Raw genomic sequence first — 22,344 nt, forward strand, 5'->3', positions numbered from 1 at the left:
GAGGACTTTTAGCATATAAAAGAGTCGAGATTAGGGTTGGAAGAGGCATATTTTGATGGCTACAACTGAAGAGAACGAGAGACGTAAGGAGCAACTTAAAGAATCATCCGATAGCGTTTATTCTTGTTCCAAAAACTCTTTCTCTAGATTAATTCTTAGTATTATTTCTGAACTTAGATGTTTTTCATGGATTTGATGTGTAGCTAAACTCTTTTTGTTGAGATTTAGGGGATCCGACCCCAAATTTTGACTCTTTAATATTGATCTTCGACTTTTGACGATTGTTTAATTATGTTATTGTTTTTGCTTGGAATTGTTGAAGCGTAGCTAACTTCTACAGTATTTTATATCGTGATTTGTTTCGAAAGAAAAATTAATGATAGGAAAAGATAACATAGTTCATGGATTTAAAATTTGCATAGACATATGAAATTGAATACATGTTGATAGTGATAGTCTAATAGGTTGAAAGCTAAGGGATTCCAAGAATCGTTCATGCAATTTGATACCTGTTAAATAATTGAAGACATTTAATTATTTCATGGTATTAAGTTAGTTTATCATAACTTGAAAGAGTATGTTAATAAATTAGGGAATCTTTTCAAAAACATGAGTTGGTTGTTTGGATTGATTATCTGAGTCAAAAAAGGGAAGGTGAACTGAAATCTCAACAATTGTCATCAACATTTGAATTTAATTTTTAGAAAATTATTCTAGATCTTTGATTGTTCTTGTCTTTAATTGATTATTTGCTGATAGTAATTGGATATAAAAATTCTAAATTTTCGTTTAAACTTTCTAGAGAAGCATAATTAAGTGGAAATTATTTAATACAGTCTCTGAGAACGATACTTTTACTTATCAACTATATTAAAATTTGACTCGTGCACTTGCGACAATCTCGAGCTTAGCGGTTTATTCATTTTTTTTCTTTAGCTGATTTCACTGTGCAAGAAAAGCTCGATCACTTCATCCCCCATATTCTAAGAATATTATAAGTTTATACCTTAAAAATTATTCAAGCTGATAAGGTTGATAATTTAAGTAGAAAGAGATAAATGGGGAGAAATTGAGTAATTTATTATTTAAACTAAACAAATTTATTTAAGGGTAAATAGGCCTGTAGATAAAACAAATATTTCAATGGCTATCAATCAAATCAATCACTTATATATCATTTATATATATATATATATATATATATATATATATGTGTGTGTGTGTGTGTGTGTGTGTGTGTATGTGTATAACAAAAATAAGAGTATGTATTTATTTTGTAAAAAGGTCTAACATTTATATACATGAGACGAGTCTATTTGAATTATATCGACAATAAAAAAAATAATATTTTTGACATAAATATATTTTTTTCATGGTTCGAGCCGGATAAAAAATATGTTCACAAAAATTGACTCGTGAGACCGTATGATAAAAAAAATTTTGAGGTTGGTACACAAAAGAAAGATTACAATGTCAATCAAATCAACCACTTAATATTGTTTATAGAGTTTTGATCTTTTGAACAACTGCTGTGGGCAACTACATATGCACCGTCTGATATGACATCTTTTATATACAATAAGTGAATAGCATATCAGTCGATGCTCATGTAGGTATCCATGATGATTGCACGAGAGATCAAAAACTTATCATTTATATATACTAGCGACTGTGGTCACGTGCTCGATAATTTAATTGTTATTTTTAAAAAATATATAAAAAATTATCAAGCTGAAAAAATATGAGAATTTTTATATAAAGTAAAAAGAAGTTGTACAAAAATTGTGTAAATAATTTAATAGGAATTGATAAATAATTAAATTTTAAAAAAGATATAAAAGATAAAAGGAGATAAAGATTAAAGATGTTTTTAGAAAAATGAGGATAATTTAGTCATTTAAGATATAATATAAAACATATATGTGTTAAATTTAGGGATAAAATGGAAATAATTTTTGGTGAAATTCGACACACCAAAATAGTTAGTATAATGGTTGAACTATTATGAGATAGTAATATATATATATATATATATTGATGCTCAACTCGTTTCCGACCACTAAAACCCGGTACCGTGTTTTAGTGATGCAAAAAATAAAAAAAACAACTAAAACCCGATACCGGGTTTTAGTGGTCGGAAACGAGTTGGGAAAGAATGGTTAGGAAGCTGAAAACTTCTCTCTCTCTCTCTCTATATATATATATATATATATATATATATATATATATATACATACACACACACACACACACACACATATATATATATACGTATACATTTGCTTGTGTATAACAAAAATAGAAGTACATTTTATTAGCCGGTTGACCGGCTAAATTGGTGTGATATAAATCTACTGGCAAGCGTACCAGGTCAAGTAATAGTAAAGTGGACTGAGAGTCCAAGTATCCATCCCACAAGGACTGCAGTCAATTCTCAAGAATTAATTATTTTACTTAATCTAGAAAAAATAATAAAAAGCAATTTGATTTAAATAAAATAAGAAAAATAAAATAAAAACTGCTTAAGAAATAAGAATAAAAAAACTGAAGATAAAAATAATAAAAACGAGACAACCAAGACACACGTAGGTACCGAACAAATCATGTAACAAGTAGTCGATTCAGGACTCAGATTTAATCTTAAATTACGGGAATTCTCCTATCTTGTTCAAATGATTATTTCTAGAACAATCAAACCTATTCAAATATTGATGAACTAATCTTTCGTAATTCTAATCAAATTTGAATGCATTAAATATTTGTGAAAATTCAGTTTACTCCCAAACCGCACACTGAAACCGAATTCTATTTCTAGTCGGTTTTACCATGTGTTAATTATCAGAGTGATCGAAATCAATACCTCCTCTGTCGACTTGGAATCGATTAACATGCAAGCAAACAGTTGATCAGACTATTCACAAGACAAATATAAATCTGACAATCAATAAAATAAAATCAACTCTGAAAAATACCAAACAAACATCCAAGTTTCCTACATAAATTTGTCCGGCCCAATCACGCCGTCATGGTTGAAAATAAACTACTCAATAATTAAAAATAATAATTCAAAAATAAAAATAAGAAGAAGAAAAGAAAAGAAGAAATCTTCTCTCCCAAGCCTTGTAGCCGCCTCTCTTGCGTTCTCTGCGTTCTGGAACATCCCAACCCTCAAAAATATGTTATATCTTGTATATATATGGTCCGGAACGCCTACCAGTTAATTTCCTCTCAAAACAAGGATTTTTCGGAACACATATAACCCCGAAAGATGCGCGCGCGTGCGGAATATGCCTCGCGTGTGCAGCATTAAAAAACAAAAGTCTGGACGTCCGACTCGCGCGCGCGCAGTACAAATTTTCTGCGCCGAGCGAAGATTTTCAAAAAGTCATATCTATAGATCTAGCCGTCGGATCAAGCTAAAATTTGGACAGCAGCTTCAAAACATCCTGAACATTAATCTGAACAGTTAAGATTGGATTTGGATATATCTAGATTTTAATTTAATTTTTCGAACAAAGCTGCTCCGTAATTCACACTTCAAAAATTCATTTTCCTACAAAATCAACCCGAGGAGTGAAATACACACACATGCACTAAAACACATAAAACACATAAAAATAATATGAATGCACACAAAAAAAACATAAACCTTTCACAAAATAATGCATACAAAATGCACTTATCAACACCCCCATACTTAAATCTTGTTCGCCCTCGAGCAAGACTTACAAAAACAATATGCAAACAATGACATAAGTAAGAATGAATCATGAACAACATAGCCTCCGATAAGTTTCAACTTCAACAACAAAAACCACAAAAACTTTTTAATTGTTTACAATACACTGTCAGTTTAACGTAAAAGTGTGTGTCTGTCATGTCATTCCAGTTTCATGCAACTTCAATAGAATCTGTCCTAAGAATGCTTAGCGACCTATGACAATTCAATGCAAGTATCACAATCCAGCACTCCATCATCTCAACAATCCCAAACAAAAACATGCACTTTCTTGAGATTAATTACGTACCTCCGGATTTTGCACCCGATATTTTTAATAAGCCCAATAATTACCCGCAAACTTAGCTATAACTAAGATAGGATTCAAATTTCAATCCCCTCGTCTATAGCCCGGATGGAGCATCAATCCCATTTAACCCGCAAATTTAGCTATGGAACAAATATTAGGATTTCAATCATTGTCCAAGCCCAGATGGAATTGTTACTTTAAAATTTTAAATTTATTAACCCCATGGAATTCGCATACTTAGTCAAGAACAAGAGATTAGGATTTCAATCTCTGCTCATAACCCGGATGGAGTTAACTTAATTTTCAACAAAAGTTTTTTCAAAAATTTTATAAGTACGCCCAAGATCATACATGCAATGCCTAACAACTATCAAGAATCCAAAGACACTATCATGATCAACAAACATCTATTGTCGTGCAATGGTCAAACAAACACGAACATCATCAATTACATCGTTACACTACACCAGTCTAACACGCGTGCTTAAAAATATTCACTATTCAACCAACAGTTTCTCATGTTCAATCAAAAGCAAAATTTTATAATTTTTTTTTTCAACTCTATCATCATCGGCTAACATTAATCATTCTACTCATGCAAGACAACACGAACAACAACAAAATGATATGCATGATTACGAACCAAACACAAAAAGTAAACCAAATGAATGCAAACAGAATGAACACAAACATAATAACTAAACAACAACACAATAACCAATGCAATAAACTAGTCTACCCCCATACTTATCCAAAGCATTGCCCTCAATGCTTTAGAACAATGAATATAATGCAAAACAAACACACAATGAAAACAAAAATAACACTCCCCTGGTTGCGTATTCGTCATCTTCCTTCTTGACAATATCAGCTGGGACAGCAGTAGCAGACTGTGTATATCGGGCAGACTCGGCAAACTGGAATGGGAAAGAAGTAAAAATAAAATAAAAAAAACAAAAACCAAAAATAAAATAAAAAACAAGGGAAAGAACACTGGGTTTCCTTCCAGTCAGCGCTAAATTTATAGTCTAATGCCCGACTATGCAGAAGCAACCATCAAAGAGCGGTTGCCGCCCATAGTAAGAATCATACGATTCTACGTATGGGTCTTGATTTCCTTCGCCCTTAAGCTTGGCGTGATATTGACAATTTAAGCTTGTCGGTCCAACAACACTCAGTCTGAACTGATTAGTTTGGAAGGAGATTCGGATTGCAGGCTGAAGCTCATGAAGGATGGAATATTTTGGAGGTGGCGTCAATGGCAAGAAAGAATCTTCTAACGGTGTACATGGAACAACCATTGACGAGGTAAAATCTGTAGTCTTGTATGTTTCTTCCTCCTCCAAGTCCACTATTGGCTCTTCTTCACAAGAAAATTCCTCAAAAATTATTTCTTCATGCGCTGGCTCAGTTACTTTACTCCCTTGGCAGATCTCAAAATTTGGTTCTCTAAAAAGCGCAATCTGTTCATCCAAAAGACTCCAAGACTTGATACGACTTTCTAAGAATTGATTTGTCTCTATCTGTTGCCGCAAAAGATTCTCCAACTGAGCCACATAATCTTCAGAACACCCTACACACTCTTCTTGACTCTCCGATGGTTGGTTTGTAAAATTTTTAGAGTTGATATCTGGAGGATATTTGTGACTCCAACCTTACAATGAAGGATCACAATGCCAATGGTATTCAAAATCTGCCATATCATTTAACAAGTGCATCGCACTGTCTTCATCTCTTCTAAATAATTGACTGTCAGTGGCCAAAGCTCCAGAATCTACCCAACTTCTTGTAATCTCATCCAAACCACCATAAAAAATTTTAGTGAGGGTGTAAGTCGAAAACTGATGGCATTGAAATCTGTTCGCCAAATCATTGAATCTCCCCCAAGCAGCATAGAAAGGCTCCAAGTATTGCTGGCCAAATCTTGTGAACACCTGTCAATGATCCATCTCCAAGTACCTCACAAGTAAGAAAAAATAAAATTAAAATTAAAATAATGAAAATAAAGAAAAGACAGAAGGGAAAAAAAATCTAGTGTCAAGCAAATAATCTATCTAATATTAACTAAACAGTCCCCAGCAACGGCGCCAAAAACTTTACCGGCTAAATCGGCGTGATATAAATCTACTGGCAAGAATACCAGGTCAAGTAATAGGAAAGTAGACTGAGAGTCCAAGTATCGATCCCACAGAGACTGCAGTCAATTCTCAAGAATTAATTATTTTACTTAATCTAGACAAAATAATAAAAAGCAATTTGATTTAAATAAAATAAAAACTGATTAAGAAATAAGAATAAAAAAACTGAAGATAAAAATAATAAAAACGAGACAACCAAGACACACGTAGGTACCGAACAAATCATGTAACAAGTAGTCGATTCAGGACTCAAATTTAATCTTAAATTACGGAAATTCTCCTATCTTGTTCAAATGACTATTTCTAGAACAATAAAAAATATTCAAATATTGATGAACTAATCTTTCGTAATTCTAATCAAATTTGAATGCATTAAATATTTGTGAAAATTCAGTTTACACCCAAACCGCACACTGAAACCAAATTCTATTTCTAGTCAGTTTTACCATGTGTTAATTATCAGAGTGATCGAAATCAATACCTCCTCTGTCGACTTTGAATCGATTAACATGCAAGCAAACAGTTGATCAGACTATTCACAAGACAAATATAAATATGACAATCAATAAAATAAATCAACTCTGAAAAATCCCAAACAAACATCCAAGTTTTCTACATAAATTTGTTCGGCCCAATCACGCCGTCTTGGTTGAAAATAAACTACTCAATAATTAAAAATAATGATTCAAAAATAAAAATAAGAAGAAGAAAAGAAAATAAGAAATCTTCTCTCCCAAGCCTTGTAGCTGCCTCTCTTGCGTTCTCTGCGTTCTGGAACTTCCCAACCCTCAAAAATATGTTATATCTTGTATATATATGGTCCGGAACGCCTACCAGTTAATTTCCTCTCAAAACAAGGATTTTTCGGAACACATATGACCTCGAAAGACGCGCGCACGGCATATGCCCCGCGCGCGTGCAACATTAAAAAACAGAAGTCTGGACATCCGACTCACGCGCGCGCGAGCTTGATTCTCGCGCGCGTAGTACAAATTTTCTACGCCGAGCGACGATTTCCAAAAATTCATATCTCGAGATCTAGCCTTCGGATCGAGCTGAAATTTGGACAGCAGCTTCAAAACATCCTAAACTTTAATCTGAAAGGTGGAGATCGGATTTGTATCTTTCTAGAATTTAATTTTATTTTTCGAACAAAGCTACTCCGTAATTCACACTTCAAAAATCCATTTTCCTACAAAATCAACCCGAGGAGTGAAATACACACACATGAACTAAAACACATAAAAATAATAAGAATGCACACACAAAAAACATAAACCTTTCACAAATAAAATGCACTTATCACCGGTCTCATGGATTTACATTTGTGAGATTGCTCGTTTTGATTCATTTCGACAATAAAAAAGTAATATATATTGTTTGACATAAAAAATAATACATTTTCATAGGTTTAATCGTACGAGATCTGTGTCTCAAAAATTGACTCGTGAGATCAACTGATAGCAATTTTGTTGGAAATATAAAACAACGAGAAATGAAATCATCATTTTAGTTTAAAATTATTCACGTGTTGAGGCAATCCTAGTCCCAATTTCCCGTTGAACAAAATTAACAAAATCAAGGGATAATTGTATGTGCTACCCCTGTGAAATCATGAGATTGCTAAAAACATCCTATGACTATAAACTCCTCGTGTTTTCAAATTTTATGCACAAATACTCCTGAAAATATGTACTGACAAGGGGTTATATGCTCAAATTTTGAAAACACAGGGATGTATGTGCTCAAAATTAGAAAAAACATGGGGAGCTAGTACATTACTATTTTTTCATAGGGGGCTTTTAGCAATCTCGGTATTTCACAAGGATAATGTATGCAATTACCCCCAAAATCAAAGCACATATTTTGGCAACTCGGTAACGACTGTCAAATTTGAATTGGAAAAAAAAAAGGAAAGTCATGATTTAGTAAAGACCACATTAAATCAAGCTAATTTCCCTAAAGATAATCAGTTCTAACTTTGATTTGCAAGAAAGGAAAAATTGTAAATGAAGGGAATATTTATTTCCTAAAATCCCTTAGGTTTTAAAAAGTTTTATTTAAGTATTTTGCCTTTTTTGGACTCAAAGTTTTAATAGAATTATTTCCTTAGTTGATAAGATATGATATATTGTACACTTATGATATTATCTTATATTTATCATATCTTAATCTCTTGTTATAATTATCTTATCTTTGTAGATTCAATTTTGAAACAAAAAAACAAGATCATGCTAATTATGAACCACGTCTTCTTGGAAACAAATCATGAGGATTTTATAAAAAAAGGTGTGGAGGCTTACACGAAAAGGGAGACAAACAAGAGAGAGCCGAGATTGAGAGAATTGTGCATACACTTTGAAGATTTCTAAAGCTTGGGTTTTCGACTTTGTTCGTGTTACTTTACTTGATCGACTTGAAGGTTTTGAGAGCATAGAAGATTGGATCGTCGGTGTTGTTGGTGTCGTGTTTAGTCGTCAAGCATCATCTCCTTACTTTGTTTTTGATTCCATCTCACATAGAATTTTTAGTAGATGTTTTATTCTTTATTTTCTCACATGTTTTTGAGAAAATTGTCTTTTACAATAATTCACTAGTTTTAAGGTTTTGTAAACTCTTTGATTTAATTTTTTAGTGAAAGTTTTGCTCTTAGGCGTTGCAATAGTATTTTATACTCTTGCTTAAATATTTGAGTATGTTTATTTGGTTGATTGTTTATTTTATTCACGTTTTCATAAATTTCGCTGCATGTTAGGATATATATGTTGCCAACATCTATTGACAACATCTGAATCTGTTTTTGTTAGCAACCAATTATTCCTTACAGTAAACTTTCATCCTTGATGTATATATTTTTATTATTTAAGTTTTTTATGTTATTGAATTTAAGTTTTTATACATTATCTTTGTTTTTTTGTCAATTTTAATTTGTTTGATATAGTACTGGCGTGATATTGATGTGTTCAATGTCATACAAATAATTTCAATTAAAAATTAAAACTATAAAATGACCAAAATTGCCCAAAAAAATTGAGTAATGCTAGATGTACACCTTAGTATACACCATGATTTACAACCTTACTTATTACAAAATTTTTCTTCATCAACTAGATATTTATTTCTTATCATGGGTAGTTTTGTATTTAATGAGAGAAATAATGAAAATTTTAAGTAATTATGTAAACTAAGGTGTAAATATAATATTTTTTTAAAAAAATTAAGAAGTGGAACAACAATTCATTTTATATTGGACAAAAAATCGCAAAATGTCGAATATAGAAGATAGAAAACCCAATTTTCCAATAAGAAAATAGAAAATCATTTTTGAGAATATATGAGATCCAAAACAAGGATACAGTTGTGTCAATGCAGAAAATCATAATGAATTCAATTAATAGCTAGAGTCAACCTCATGAAATCAAATCAGCTGAATCTTATTATAGAATAAAAATTTCATTCTATTAAAGGATGTCAAAAGGCTAACACAATCAGACAAAGACACATTCATAAATCAAAACTGGGGCATTGTTTCACATTTCAATCCTTCAACAATGCACAGAGCAATGCAATCTCTCAAACTTTCCTCTGTTTTGTTTGTTCTTTGTGTTTTGTGTCGGATAATATGTTGTCATGCTTCAGACCAAGAAAGAAAGATTTACATAGTGTACATGGGACAGATCGGGGAGAACGAAGAATCGTCATCTTCCACATACCACTCGAGCATGCTTCAAGATGTTGTTGACAGAAGGTATCGTAAACTTGTGTAACATTTTCCCATTCACTAAAGATATGGGATTTGTAGAAAAAAAATCAAAGTTTTTGTTTTCTTGATCTGTGCTCGTTTCTCGAAGGTTTCGTGGTCAATCATTAATCCGAAGTTACGGTCGGAGTTTCAATGGTTTTGTTGCCTATCTCACACATGAAGAGCAGGAAAAGTTGGCGAGTACGTAAACTTCTGTCTTTGATCAGTTTTCACATATTTTGTCTTCTTATCCTAAAAGTGCTTTTCATTAAAATATAGAATGGATAAGTTGCATGTAAGTGAATTTAATGTCTTAAGAATGAAATCCAGGTAAGGAAGAAGTGGTATCGATTTTTCCTAGTAAAGCTCTTCAATTACAAACAACAAGATCATGGGATTTCATGGGACTCCGCGAAAATTTTCATCGAAATCCAACTATGGAGAGCGACACGATTGTTGGGGTCATTGACACCGGAATATGGCCGGAATCAGAGAGTTTCAGTGACAAAGGCTTCAGCCCTCCTCCCAAGAAATGGAAAGGAGCGTGTAAAGGAGGACAAAATTTCACCTGCAACAAGTAAATTAAACCATTTTGTCACCGCCATGTCCTTTCTGTTCTTGAGAAGTTGACAAATCTGTTTTGTGAATGCAGCAAACTACAGCTCCTTCAAGCTTTCGGATGAATCGGCAAGGGATGAAGAAGGCCACGGATCTCATACGGCGTCTACTGCAGCTGGGAACATGGTTAAAGACACTAGTTTTTATGGCATTGCTAATGGGACTACAAGAGGAGGCGTGCCGTTGGCTAGAATCGCTGCATATAAAGTTTGTTATCCTGATCTGGGGTGCCAGTCTTCAGATATATTAGCTGCGTTTGATGATGCTATAGCTGATGGAGTTGATATCATTATCGTCTCTATCGGACACTCTCTTCCACGCACATTGGATAAGGACGAGGTTGCAATCGGATCGTTTCATGCTTTACAAAAGGGTATTTTAGTAGTACAATCAGCAGGGAATAACGGGCTTAGTGGGATCACAAGCGTCGCTCCATGGATTTTCACGGTTGCGGCTAGCATTACTGATAGAGGTATAATCACCAATGTGGTTCTTGGGAATGGAACTTCAATTTCGGTATGCATGTTCTTAAAAATATAAGGAATCATACCTTAAATTCTGAGATCCCATTTTGATTAAATTTTACGTTATCTTACAGGGAAAATCGATCAATGCTTTCGATTTCAAGGGGAAGAGTTTTCCCTTGGCATATGGGCAAGAAACCTCAAGCGGATGCACCGAACCAGATGCTGAGTTTGTTAACTAACTTTCCATTCGTTGTTACAAAACATACACTTTATTTTTAAAATTTTCTGTATGAAAATTTCAGGTCCTGCTCAACAGATTGCTTGGATAAAACAAAAGTAAAAGACAAGGTTTTGCTTTGCAACAAAGACATCGGCTTGGCAGAGGCTTTCCGCGCTGGAGCGGTTGGTGCAGTCCTACCGCTGATAACATCACCTAGTGATGTTTCCTTCATTGTTCCAATCCCCATTTCTTCTTTAAGTTTGCCACACTTCCATGACATAAAAGGCTACTTCAACTCCACAAAGTACTGAACCCCTGTCACATCTCATTCAAAATTCCATGGAATATCTTGGGTATGACAATATCTTACTAATAAATGCAGAAATCACACCGTGCAGATACTCAAGAGCGAACTTGTGACGAATCTTAACGCCCCTTCTATTGCTTCCTTTTCTTCAAGAGGCCCAAATATCAATTTTCTAAATATTTTGAAGGTACGTTTAGTAAAAATTTACGGCCATTACAACATTTCAAAGAATGTGTATATCATTAATACAGGGGAATGAAAATGTATACGCAGCCTGATGTAACAGCCCCTGGAGTTGAAATCTTAGCAGCATTCTCACCTTTAGCTTCACCATCAGAAAACTCAAAAGATAAGCGATCCGTGAAATATAGTATATTATCCGGAACATCGATGTCTTGCCCTCATGTCGCTGGCGCGGCTGCATACGTTAAATCATTCCACCCCGATTGGTCCCCTTCTGCAATCAAATCAGCTCTCATGACGACTGGTGATTTAACTGAAATTTAAAGATGGTGTAGTCTGATCATCTTTGCTTTTGTATGCTAACTCTTTTTTTATTCTCTCTTTTCTTTCTTTCATTCATCTCATAGCATGGAGAATGAATGCCACCAATGATCCATATGGAGAGTTTTCTTACGGAGCAGGCCATATCGATCCCATCAAAGCTGTTGACACTGGCCTCGTGTATGAGATCACGGCCGAAGATTATATCAAATATCTTTGCAACTCTAGCTATGATGCGTCAAGGCTTAGCAAAATAATAGGAAGAAGCATCATATGTCCGGACAAGAAATCGACATCCAACGATCTGAATTATCCAGCAATGACATTTCCATTCTTTCCTAAAAGTTTTGAGAGAGCACAATTCTCAGCACAGTTCAAAAGAACAGTAACAAATGTAGGATCCACAAATTCAACATACAAGGCAATCACCAGCACTAGTTTGGATTATAACATCACCGTGACGCCTAGCGTTCTCGAATTTACGGCACTGAATAAAAAACAATCATTCGTATTGTCAATTAATGGGAAGATAGAGAAAATGATATCTGCATCACTAGAGTGGTCCGATGGTGTTCATAGTACTGTCAGGACTCCTATCGTGGTATATAATAGGAATTACCTTATTTAGACCAATTTGTATCTACTTACCAACAATAAGCTAATGCTTATTACATGGATAAGATGGGATATATGGGTGCTTTAATTTTTCCCTGTAATAATAATATAAACTTGATTTAAGTTATTCTTTGCAATTATGTGTACGTGTATTTATTTTTTCATTCATCCTATAAATTAATTGCTTCTAATTTTTCTTGTATTGGTGTCTTGAATGCCTTATTGGGTTTGGGATATATTTTTAACTTTTTACAATATTGTATCTTTGCAAGATTAGTAGCAAGCACGTAACAAAATTTTTCTTTTGTTTCTTTTTTAAAAAATAATAATCTTAATTTTACAAATGAATATAGGCACATTTATAATTTGTTTTTCTTATTCAATAAAAAAAGTTATTACATATTTTATCTATTTATAATATCTATGCTTCTATATTTACTTATTTTATCTATAAATATATGAGTTTGATTTGTGAGCTTATAATTTAACCTTTTTATTTGTTTGTGATTCATAAGGTTGTGAATATGGTCATTACTTAATTAAATACTTAACTCCAAATTTAATAACCTTTTGATTTGATTGCTTATTGGAAAATGATATTCCTACTCCTAGGGACACATAAGAGCTAATTTTGAATTATTTGATGTATAGTGGAAGGATTATTAATTGATGCATGTTTATTTGGATTCGTGTGTTTGCATTTAATTATTTCGGTAAAAATTTGTAAATTATTATGACCAACTACTCACTTTTTTTGTAGGTAAATATATTTTTTTGTTGCATTTTCAACATCCTAAATACAACTATTTTTTTCATTCATCTTCGTGTCATTGATTTTTATTTCTATACAAAGGGGTAAAGAAGTCTATATTTTTTTGTTTAACTTCCAGATTTTCTGTTTCTTTTCCCCTTTATTAATAGATGTTTCTTTTTTTCTTTTTTTTTTTAATGAATGAAGAATTCATTAAAGGTAAATGAGTATAAGTACACCTACATCTGACATCTTCGGGTGATTATCCGAAATGCAAGCTAACAAAGCCACGAAAGCACAACATCATAGTTCGAATACATACAACGTAAAATCAAAATCATAATGCGTCTAACCATGTCTTCAACGTTCAGAGTTTCATCTTCAAAGCATGCTCTATTTCGTGCACTCCATACTTTGTGAAGACCCAAAAAATTCGAAACTCAGTCGAGCATCGAAACTGAAGTTAGGGCTTCCCCATGGGGTGAGGAAGCCCAGCGATGAAGTGGGCTTCCTCGCCCCACTTTATCTCTCGCCCCTTCCAAGGGGCGATATTGTTGCACGCGGATGTTATCCGCGTGCGAGGAAGGGGTAGGCCCTGCGCAGAAACCCTCCGCGCGGTGAAACCCACCGATACTTCTTTTCTTTTTTTATTTTTTTTATTTTGTTTAAAAAATTTGAAACTGATCTATGGCCAGATTAATCTGGCTGTTGGACCAGATTAATATGGCCTTTTAAATTATTAAAAATAATATTAAAAATTAAAATTTACAAAATTAATATTAAAAAATTTATTTTTGTGTATTTATTTTGTAGTTGGTAATTTGCTTTAATTATTTGTAATTTTTAAAATTCTTAATTTCGTGTATTTCTTAATTTTTGTAATATTTAAAATTTATTTTATGTGTAATTTTAGTTTTTTTAATTGTGCAAATTTATTTTGTGTTGAAATAAAAATATATTTAATTAAATAAAAAATTAATATTTCAACGTCATCTCCACAACATCATCTCATTCTCGCCGAACCAAGCAATGAAGTTATCATCGCTGACATTATTATGCAATGAAGTTACGAACTTCGTCACACCAACATCCTCTTACCATTGAACATGCTCTTAGTGAACTGAACCAAGAAGGTGAACTAAACTGAATCTGAAGAAACAAGAAGGAAACTGGAGGTAGACTGCATTGAGATAGACTGAACCAAGGTAAACTAAGTTGAACAATTGATCAAGATCAGTCTAGTGATAAGTTCATTTTGTATGCATTATTTCGTGATATTTTTATGTTTATTTTTGTGTGCATTCATATTGTTTTGTGTGTTTTTATGTATTTTATTGCATTCATGTGCATTCGGTATTTGTAGGAAAAATGGAAATTAAAAGAGTTTTGAAGGAAAGAAAAGTGAAAAGAAAGAAGTAGAGCAGCTATCGAACAACTCTATCCAACAGCTCTAAGAACAGCGCCATAGCGCTTGGTGAGAGAACAAGAAAAGGAAACAAGCGCTGCTAATGAACAGCCCTAACAAACAACTCTAAACTACAGCTGTAGGAGGAGAAAAGAAGCGCTACATTATAGTTCTATTGCGCAAGGGAAAAGCGCTATTGCACTGAGGAATAGCGCTATCGCGCGCGCAAGTAAGTTGAGCTGCGCTAGGTTGATGTGCGGAAAAGAATTAATGAGGCAGAGTAGTTCTCACTCGAGAACAACTTTTTGCCGCTCGAGCGAGAAATATGGACAGAAAAAGGAATCGAGAAATAAGTGTGCTCGCTCAAGCACACGATTATGCGCTCGAGCGAGAGATCGCGAATCCGGAAAAGTTTATAATTTTGGAAATTAACAATTATATTTTGCGGGCTGTATTTCATGGGCTTTTTGAACCCATATAAAAGGAAATCATCAGACATGAGAAAGGGTTCTGGAACTTCACAGAGGCGGCGGCTACAGGCGTGGAGATTGAAGATTTTGGCACTCAGTTTTTCTTCTCTTCTTGAATTTTATTTATATTTCATGATTAAAAAATTTGTTTAAATCATAATTTTGTTTATGGAGTAGTAGTTTCTTTTCGATTGAGGCCACGAGATTGGGCCAGACAGATTATTGTTGAATACGTGGATATTTATTTGAGATTTTCTTATTTCTATCAAAATTATTTATTGTTGGATTTTTATTGTCTTCCTGTGAATAACCTGATCATTTTTTTGCTTGCTTGTTAATCGATTTCAAGTTGACAAAGGATTAATTGATTTTGGTCACTCCAATAATTGACATATGGTAAAACCGACTAAAAATAGTATTCGGTTTCAGTGTGCGGCTTTAGGTGTAAACTGAATTCTCATAGTTCCTAATGCATTTGAGTTTGATTAGAATTATGAAAATTTAATTCGTCAATATTTGAATAGGTTCACTTGTTCTAGAAATAGACTCTTGAATAATTTAGGAGAATTCGTCGTGATTATATTGAAATTGGAGCTTAGATTTTGCCACGTGTTTGCATAATTTGTCTGGTACCTGCGTGCGCCATGATCGAATATTTCTTTATTGAACTTTTCATTTAAATCTCTCCTGCATTTTTAATTTAATTTATTCTATTGTTAATTTAATTAGTAATTTTATTTTGATTATGTAGTAACCCGTAACCCAATGAGATAATTAAGGAATAATTAATGAAAAGTAAGAAAATTGGGCCAGCGCAGATCGGACGCTCCGAAGTGGAGTTCGTATGCTCCGATCGTGATCGGACGCTCCGTCGGCAGGTTTGGACAGTCCGATCAGGGCTAGGGATTAAGTCATCAATTACGTCAGCAAGGTGATGTCATGGATGACATATTGATGGGACTTCGAACGACCCGAAGTCAGGATCGGACACTCCGATCGTGTTCGGATGGTCTGAACGTCGTTTATAAATAAAGGGTCCGAGATTCATTTTCACTCGCACCTTTCCTCTCTTCTCTCTAGATTCCTTAGCCTTCTAACTTAGATCTATGGAATTCTAGACGTCCTTTTGGAATTTCGGAAGTGGCATAGCGGTCCAGGCATCGTAGTGGAGTTGTGGCCTAGTTCTGAGGCAAGCGGCAACAAAGGGCTGATGACGGACGCAGGTATAACTTTGGCTTCGTAAAATTTTTTAGGAGTATGAAATATCATAGTTAAAGCTTTTAGAGCTTAAATATTGATGCATGAGTATTTTCATTGTAGACGTCGTAGTGTGGACTAGTAGGCATGGGATCTAGACTTGAGGTTCTAGGATTTGCCTGCAGTATTAGAGGTACGTAAGTACTGACCAAGATAGCCGGCATGATATATATGTTTATATGTTGCATGAGTATGTGCTATATGTTTTCCATGATTTACTGCTTTAGCACATGCATGTTTTATACTGGACTACATCTTGTGTGATGTGAGTCATAGACAGTTTCCATAGGGAGCTTGTAACTCATCATGGACTCGAGTCAGGTATTGTCAGTTTCCATGTGAGCCTTGCATCCTGTTTTGGATTTGAGTCAGGTTTTGGGGAGGCTCAGCCCCTAGATTTGCTATCACTAGGAGCGACCACGACGGTGGAGTAGACACTATATTTGATAGGGTGAATATAAGAGTACCCCAGCGTAGTCGCTGAAACGACCCTAACCTCTAAACTTAATTAAATAATAAAGAAAAATATGGATTTATAAAAATTTTGCCATGACTTATTTGAAAGTAAACAAAGCCACCCTGTACCACACAGCAATTCCAACATAAAGAAATAAACGTGATAAAAAGAAATCCAAACTGCGATAATCATAAACTACGAAAGGCAACCTCACACGGTTGCAATAATAGCGATAACAAATTTCAAGACTAAAAGTTTAAGCACAGGAAAAAAACACATCCTGGCTAATACTGAAAGTACTCAAAGTAAAAATTCTTATTTCAAACATAGTCTTATGCGGAAACTTAAAAGTAGCAACGGTCATAGGGCCTTGCACCACCGGCGACTTCAACCCTGAGGATCCTGCCCCTCGATCTCTAGATACTCCTCCTCACCTAGCAATCAAGCAAGCATAGTGAGTCTAATGACTCAGCAAGTATAAACAGTGAAATAACAAGGGTTTAAAATATCTGTAGTAATACTCAAAGTACTGTACATAATATACTTTGCAACTTAAACTGAAATTATGCATGATACAAGAGAATGAGACAACCTGTAAACAATGAACTCACACCAACTCATGCTATGAAACTCTTGCACTTTCTTATCCTATTTGAAACTCATGCATGACCTCAAACTGAAAAGATTGAGATGAGTCAAACTATCACTGAAACTAAAACTGAAACTAAGAACTTAGATCCTTGAAATGTGACCCTCTATTTTTTATCGATCAATGGCTGCAGTGCACTATGCCGGCAAGACGCCGAGATTTCTTTGACTCGACTCAAAATATTTTTCATGCAAGAATAGAAGAGATTTCCCTTGTGACCATTTGCTTGGCTCAAAGATGAGACTCAAGCATACAAGAATGCAACTTTAGGAAATGAAACTCAACACAATAATATGGGTATGGGGTGAGAGAGTGGCTGCCCCTAGGTGGACTACCCAAACTTTAACTCCAAATCTTACAAATAAGGCCTAACCCGAGCAATCAACCCAAAATGCACTTAACTCGATCTTACCTTAACCGAATTCGACCCCGATCGAACCGACAATCTCCAAACACTTAAAACTAACCATAGGACCAGGTTATGACTCCATTTGACAGCCCAAGCAACCCACAATTCACAATCAATTTTGGACAGCCCCATTTTCCCTCTTAAAAATTCTGCACCAACACCTCAAACTTAAAGGACCCTTAACCTATTCAAATCTTAGCCGAAACGAGCTTTTATACCGACGCGACCACAACATCATAACCTTGACCTAGGACTAAGCCCAAGCCTGACCAGACCACACCAGCCTATGCCCCTGCACCCGAAACAGCAGCCCTAGCACAAATGCAACCCAACCCATTCACCTACTCTTCCAGTTCCAACTCTATACTTCTTTTGCCTTAACTCTAATCCATTTCCAGCCCTTAGAAACCTTAAACACCATATCTTAGGACTTATACAACCACTAGAAAGCCCTCAAACCACACCACAAACTCATTTCTTTGAAATTAACAAAACACACACCAAAATGCACCAAATGCTTGGACAATCAAAGAGACCCATGGTTTCCAATGAATTCCTCATGACACCAATCAATACTCAATCAAAACACAATGCAAAGTTTGAATTTAGGCCACGAAATTTCTGAAATTTTCTGAAAAAGAAACGATATGCATCAAACTCTACATGCCTCTTTCCTAATTTCATCATACGACTCCTTCAACTTCAAATCATGAGCACAACTCGACTTTTGAACATAAAATGCGCTGGAAATCAGTAAATACCGAACACTACAATTGTAAAAATCATGGTCATTTCAAAATTTAATCAAGAATATAGCAAGAAAATTAAATAGCTAGCTTGGAGCCCAATGGGTGCTCATACTTGCCTCAACCGAGAACAACCAACACACCGATGGAAAAAAAAAAGAGATGGCTGCTAGGACACGACTTAACACAGCTGCAGCACCTCCTAGACCTGGACTTCGGTCGGCTACTGGGCGGCGGCGATGGTGGAGAAATCTTGGAGGAGGAAGAAGCTATGGAGCGGCCTTGGTGTGTGAGAAAAACGTGAGGGGAGTGCGTGATGCGTGAGGTAGATGTGTTTTGGGGACTAGGGTTACATTTGAGTTGTATTTTAAGTTTAAGTGTATATGTGTGTGTATAAGTGTAAGTATAAAAAAAACCCAAAATTTAAAATATTAAATTGAGTTTTACTAGTTCGGGTTTAAGAAAATTCTAACTTTTGAAAAAGTTAAAGAAAAAGCCCAAGAATGCGATAAAATGATTTCTGACACCCGGAAACTTCAAAAAATCAAACTCTCGTCTAAATTCCTCATTCCTCCCAACTTATCTCTTTTAAAATAAAATCTTAGAATTTACTGCCAAAATCCACCATCGTCGAAGCCGGAACCGGAGAACATTGAACTTAAGAATCTTTAAGAATAATTAACTTAAAATCTTTGAGCAACTAAAACTTTAAAGGAAACTTAAGCAATTAAAAATCCAAGCAATTAAAATCATAAATATTGAAAATGAATTTAGGCACTATCTTAGGAATTAAAATCAACACTTTAAATATTTTGATGTCGCGACAATAAATGAAATATTTAAATAATAGCAGAGAAATTAAATAATTTAAACAACTAGACAAACGTTTAAAATTAATTTAAATAAATACACTAGCGGTATAAAAAACCTTTAAAATAATTTGGACATATAAAAACATTTAAATAAATAAGCTAGGCATTTTAAAATAATTTAAATAACTAAATAATTAGAATCATTTAATTAAGCAAGCTAACCTTTAAAATATTTAAAACAATTAAGTTGCACAAAAAAAATCATTTAGACAATTAAACTTAAACAATTACAATATAAATTAAATAGTTGTTACAATAAAATCATTTGAATAAATAATTAATATTTTATTAACATATAATTCAAATAACAAAATTTAAATTGATTAAACTTAAAAATAATAACCATAATATTTATTTAATATAAATGTATGTGATTTAGTAGATTAGATTTTTAGGTACTACAGTCGCTCTCTGGCAAGGTGCTGTATATTTGGTGGTGCCCTGAGCAGACTATTTTACCCAGGATTTTAAAGTCATTTGCTTGCTGCATATTAGTTTATACATCATTGCTTTCGTATTGAGCGTTGTCGCTCACGCCCTGTGTTTGGTGTTCTTGATACCTTGTAGCGGGGCAGGTCTGAGGCTAGACGGTCCAGGATGTGAGATCTCGGTTCTAAACAACTAATCTCGGATTAAACAACAATAATCAAAGCAGAACCCTAGATTAAAAGCAAGTCAAAAGTTTTTTATTTTTAAAGGGAACGCCTCGCGCCCGCGCGCGCGCGGGCTTCTCAACCCGAGCCCAACCGAGGGCTCGCGCCCGCGCGAGGGGCAAAGCTCGCGCGCGTGGGCCAACAAAACCAAGGCCGCGCGCAAGGCACCACCTCGCTCGCGCGCGAAAGACCTGGGCAGGAAGCTTAGGCTAACAAAAAAGATCCTGCGCTTGCTTCTGGTGTGCATTCAATTACATACACTAAAATAGGGTGTAGAGAATTCTCAAAATCAAACATGCTTTCATAAAGCCTAAGATCAACAAGGATCTAAATCGATACAATGCCAACATGCTTCAATTCTAGATTACAATCCGAATACAAAACAAATTCGAATAACAAACATAACAAGTTCGAGTTCTAACATGCTTCAATCTTAAACTAGATAAACATGCTGATTCGACTTCTAAACCGAGTCCCACTACTAACTCTCCCTCTTGCTGTTAACCAGGTCTTTGCTGACTCGATTCTACCCCACCTGTTGCCAAGTACACATACAAAACAAAACAACAGCCGAATAAATTGGTGAGAATGATAATCCCAGTAAAAGCAACATAACAAGTAATACAACAACAAACATGCTTTCAAGGTAACAACGTAACCAATATCAACGTAATGAAATGCATGTCTTTAAATCGGGATATCAATTCTGAAAAACGAGGGATTGCTGCTGTGCTTTTTGGGATCCTGAAGATGAGACCACGTAATGACTCACTGACTCTCCCAATCGAGGTGGTGTCACGTATCCCAATCCCCTAGACTTCGGTGCGACTATGAGGAGTATGCTGACAATAGGTGAACTTCTACAACCCAGGCCACTCGCAACATAGCCCCCAAAATGTCTAAACAAAAAGGGTTGTTCTGCTCGCTGAAATCAAAGTTGGCTCAAGATGAATGCATAACAAAACATAAAACATAAGCCACATAACAAAGCTCAATCAATAAGCAAAATACAAGTTCCACATGATAGAACAATTATTGATGCAAGTATGTGATTTTAAGGGAAACTCGAGAACCAACTGTCCCGAGTATGTTATCCCGCTAACAATGACTGCTTTTACCTTTCAATGCAAGTAGTTCCAACTCTGGATAAGCTAAAACAAAAGATTGTATCAAAGACTACACAATCTAAACAACAACTATGGTTCAAGGTAAATCTCTTTACCGTTCTTCTTCCAATCTCTTGACGATCAATGCTGCTAACATAGGGCTCGACAAACTCCAACGAATCTGTACGAATACAAGAGATGATCAACAACAACGATCACTCACAAGACAAGGTTTCAAAAACTCAAAAATGGTTCGAAATCTCGAAACTCAAACCGACGGCATAACGGGTATAAACTGAACAAACTGGAAACGCAGACAGAATTTCAATATCGATATCAACTCATATCAATGCCCAAAACAACAATAATAAAGCAAAACCATCAATCTCAAACTCCAAATTTTTGAACAAGGCTTCCAAAATCATAACAATTCCGAACGTCGCTCTATTTCAAAACCGACAGATAATAAACGATCGTAACTCTGTCAAGAACAACATACTCGAATCTCGAACGATTCTAAAAACATCCGAAAAATAGAATGTATCTGATTGTAGAAAAAATTACGATATAACAAAGCTCTCATTGCTGTGATCGTTAATCTGCCTTCAAAACTAAATTCCAACGGACTGATCGAGCTCGGACTGAATTTCCAAAGCTTGAAAAAGCTTGGAGGCGTGAAAATGGAGGAGGAGGCGTGTAAGGGAGGAGATGAATAATGATAGAAGTCATTCCAAGTCAAGATAATATATAAAATCCAATAATTGCATTTTAGTCCCTGAAAAATCCAAATTTTGCAAAATAGACCTTGATCAAAATCAAGTTGGCTTTTGAACTCTGTAATCTACGATTAACCCAAATAAACTCATTTAAGATAAAAATAGGGCGTTACAATTCTCCCCCTCTAAGAAGAGATTTCGTCCTCGAAATCAA

The 22,344-nt window shown here is 34.7% G+C and overlaps 1 protein-coding gene across 1 annotated transcript; it reads left to right on the top strand.

Moving 5' to 3' along the window:
* Positions 1-9,717: 9,717 nt before the first annotated feature.
* LOC140889490 (subtilisin-like protease SBT4.3) lies at positions 9,718-12,652 on the top strand. The gene is made up of 9 exons (XM_073297207.1): positions 9,718-9,914; positions 10,018-10,109; positions 10,239-10,485; positions 10,571-11,042; positions 11,125-11,219; positions 11,296-11,517; positions 11,596-11,707; positions 11,794-12,007; positions 12,111-12,652. Exons 1-9 carry the CDS (start codon positions 9,718-9,720, stop codon positions 12,650-12,652), a joined length of 2,193 nt encoding a protein of 730 aa, XP_073153308.1.
* Positions 12,653-22,344: the final 9,692 nt, after the last annotated feature.

This window comes from Henckelia pumila, chromosome 3 (genome assembly GCF_033568475.1).
Source record: "Henckelia pumila isolate YLH828 chromosome 3, ASM3356847v2, whole genome shotgun sequence".
NCBI lineage: Eukaryota > Viridiplantae > Streptophyta > Magnoliopsida > Lamiales > Gesneriaceae > Henckelia > Henckelia pumila.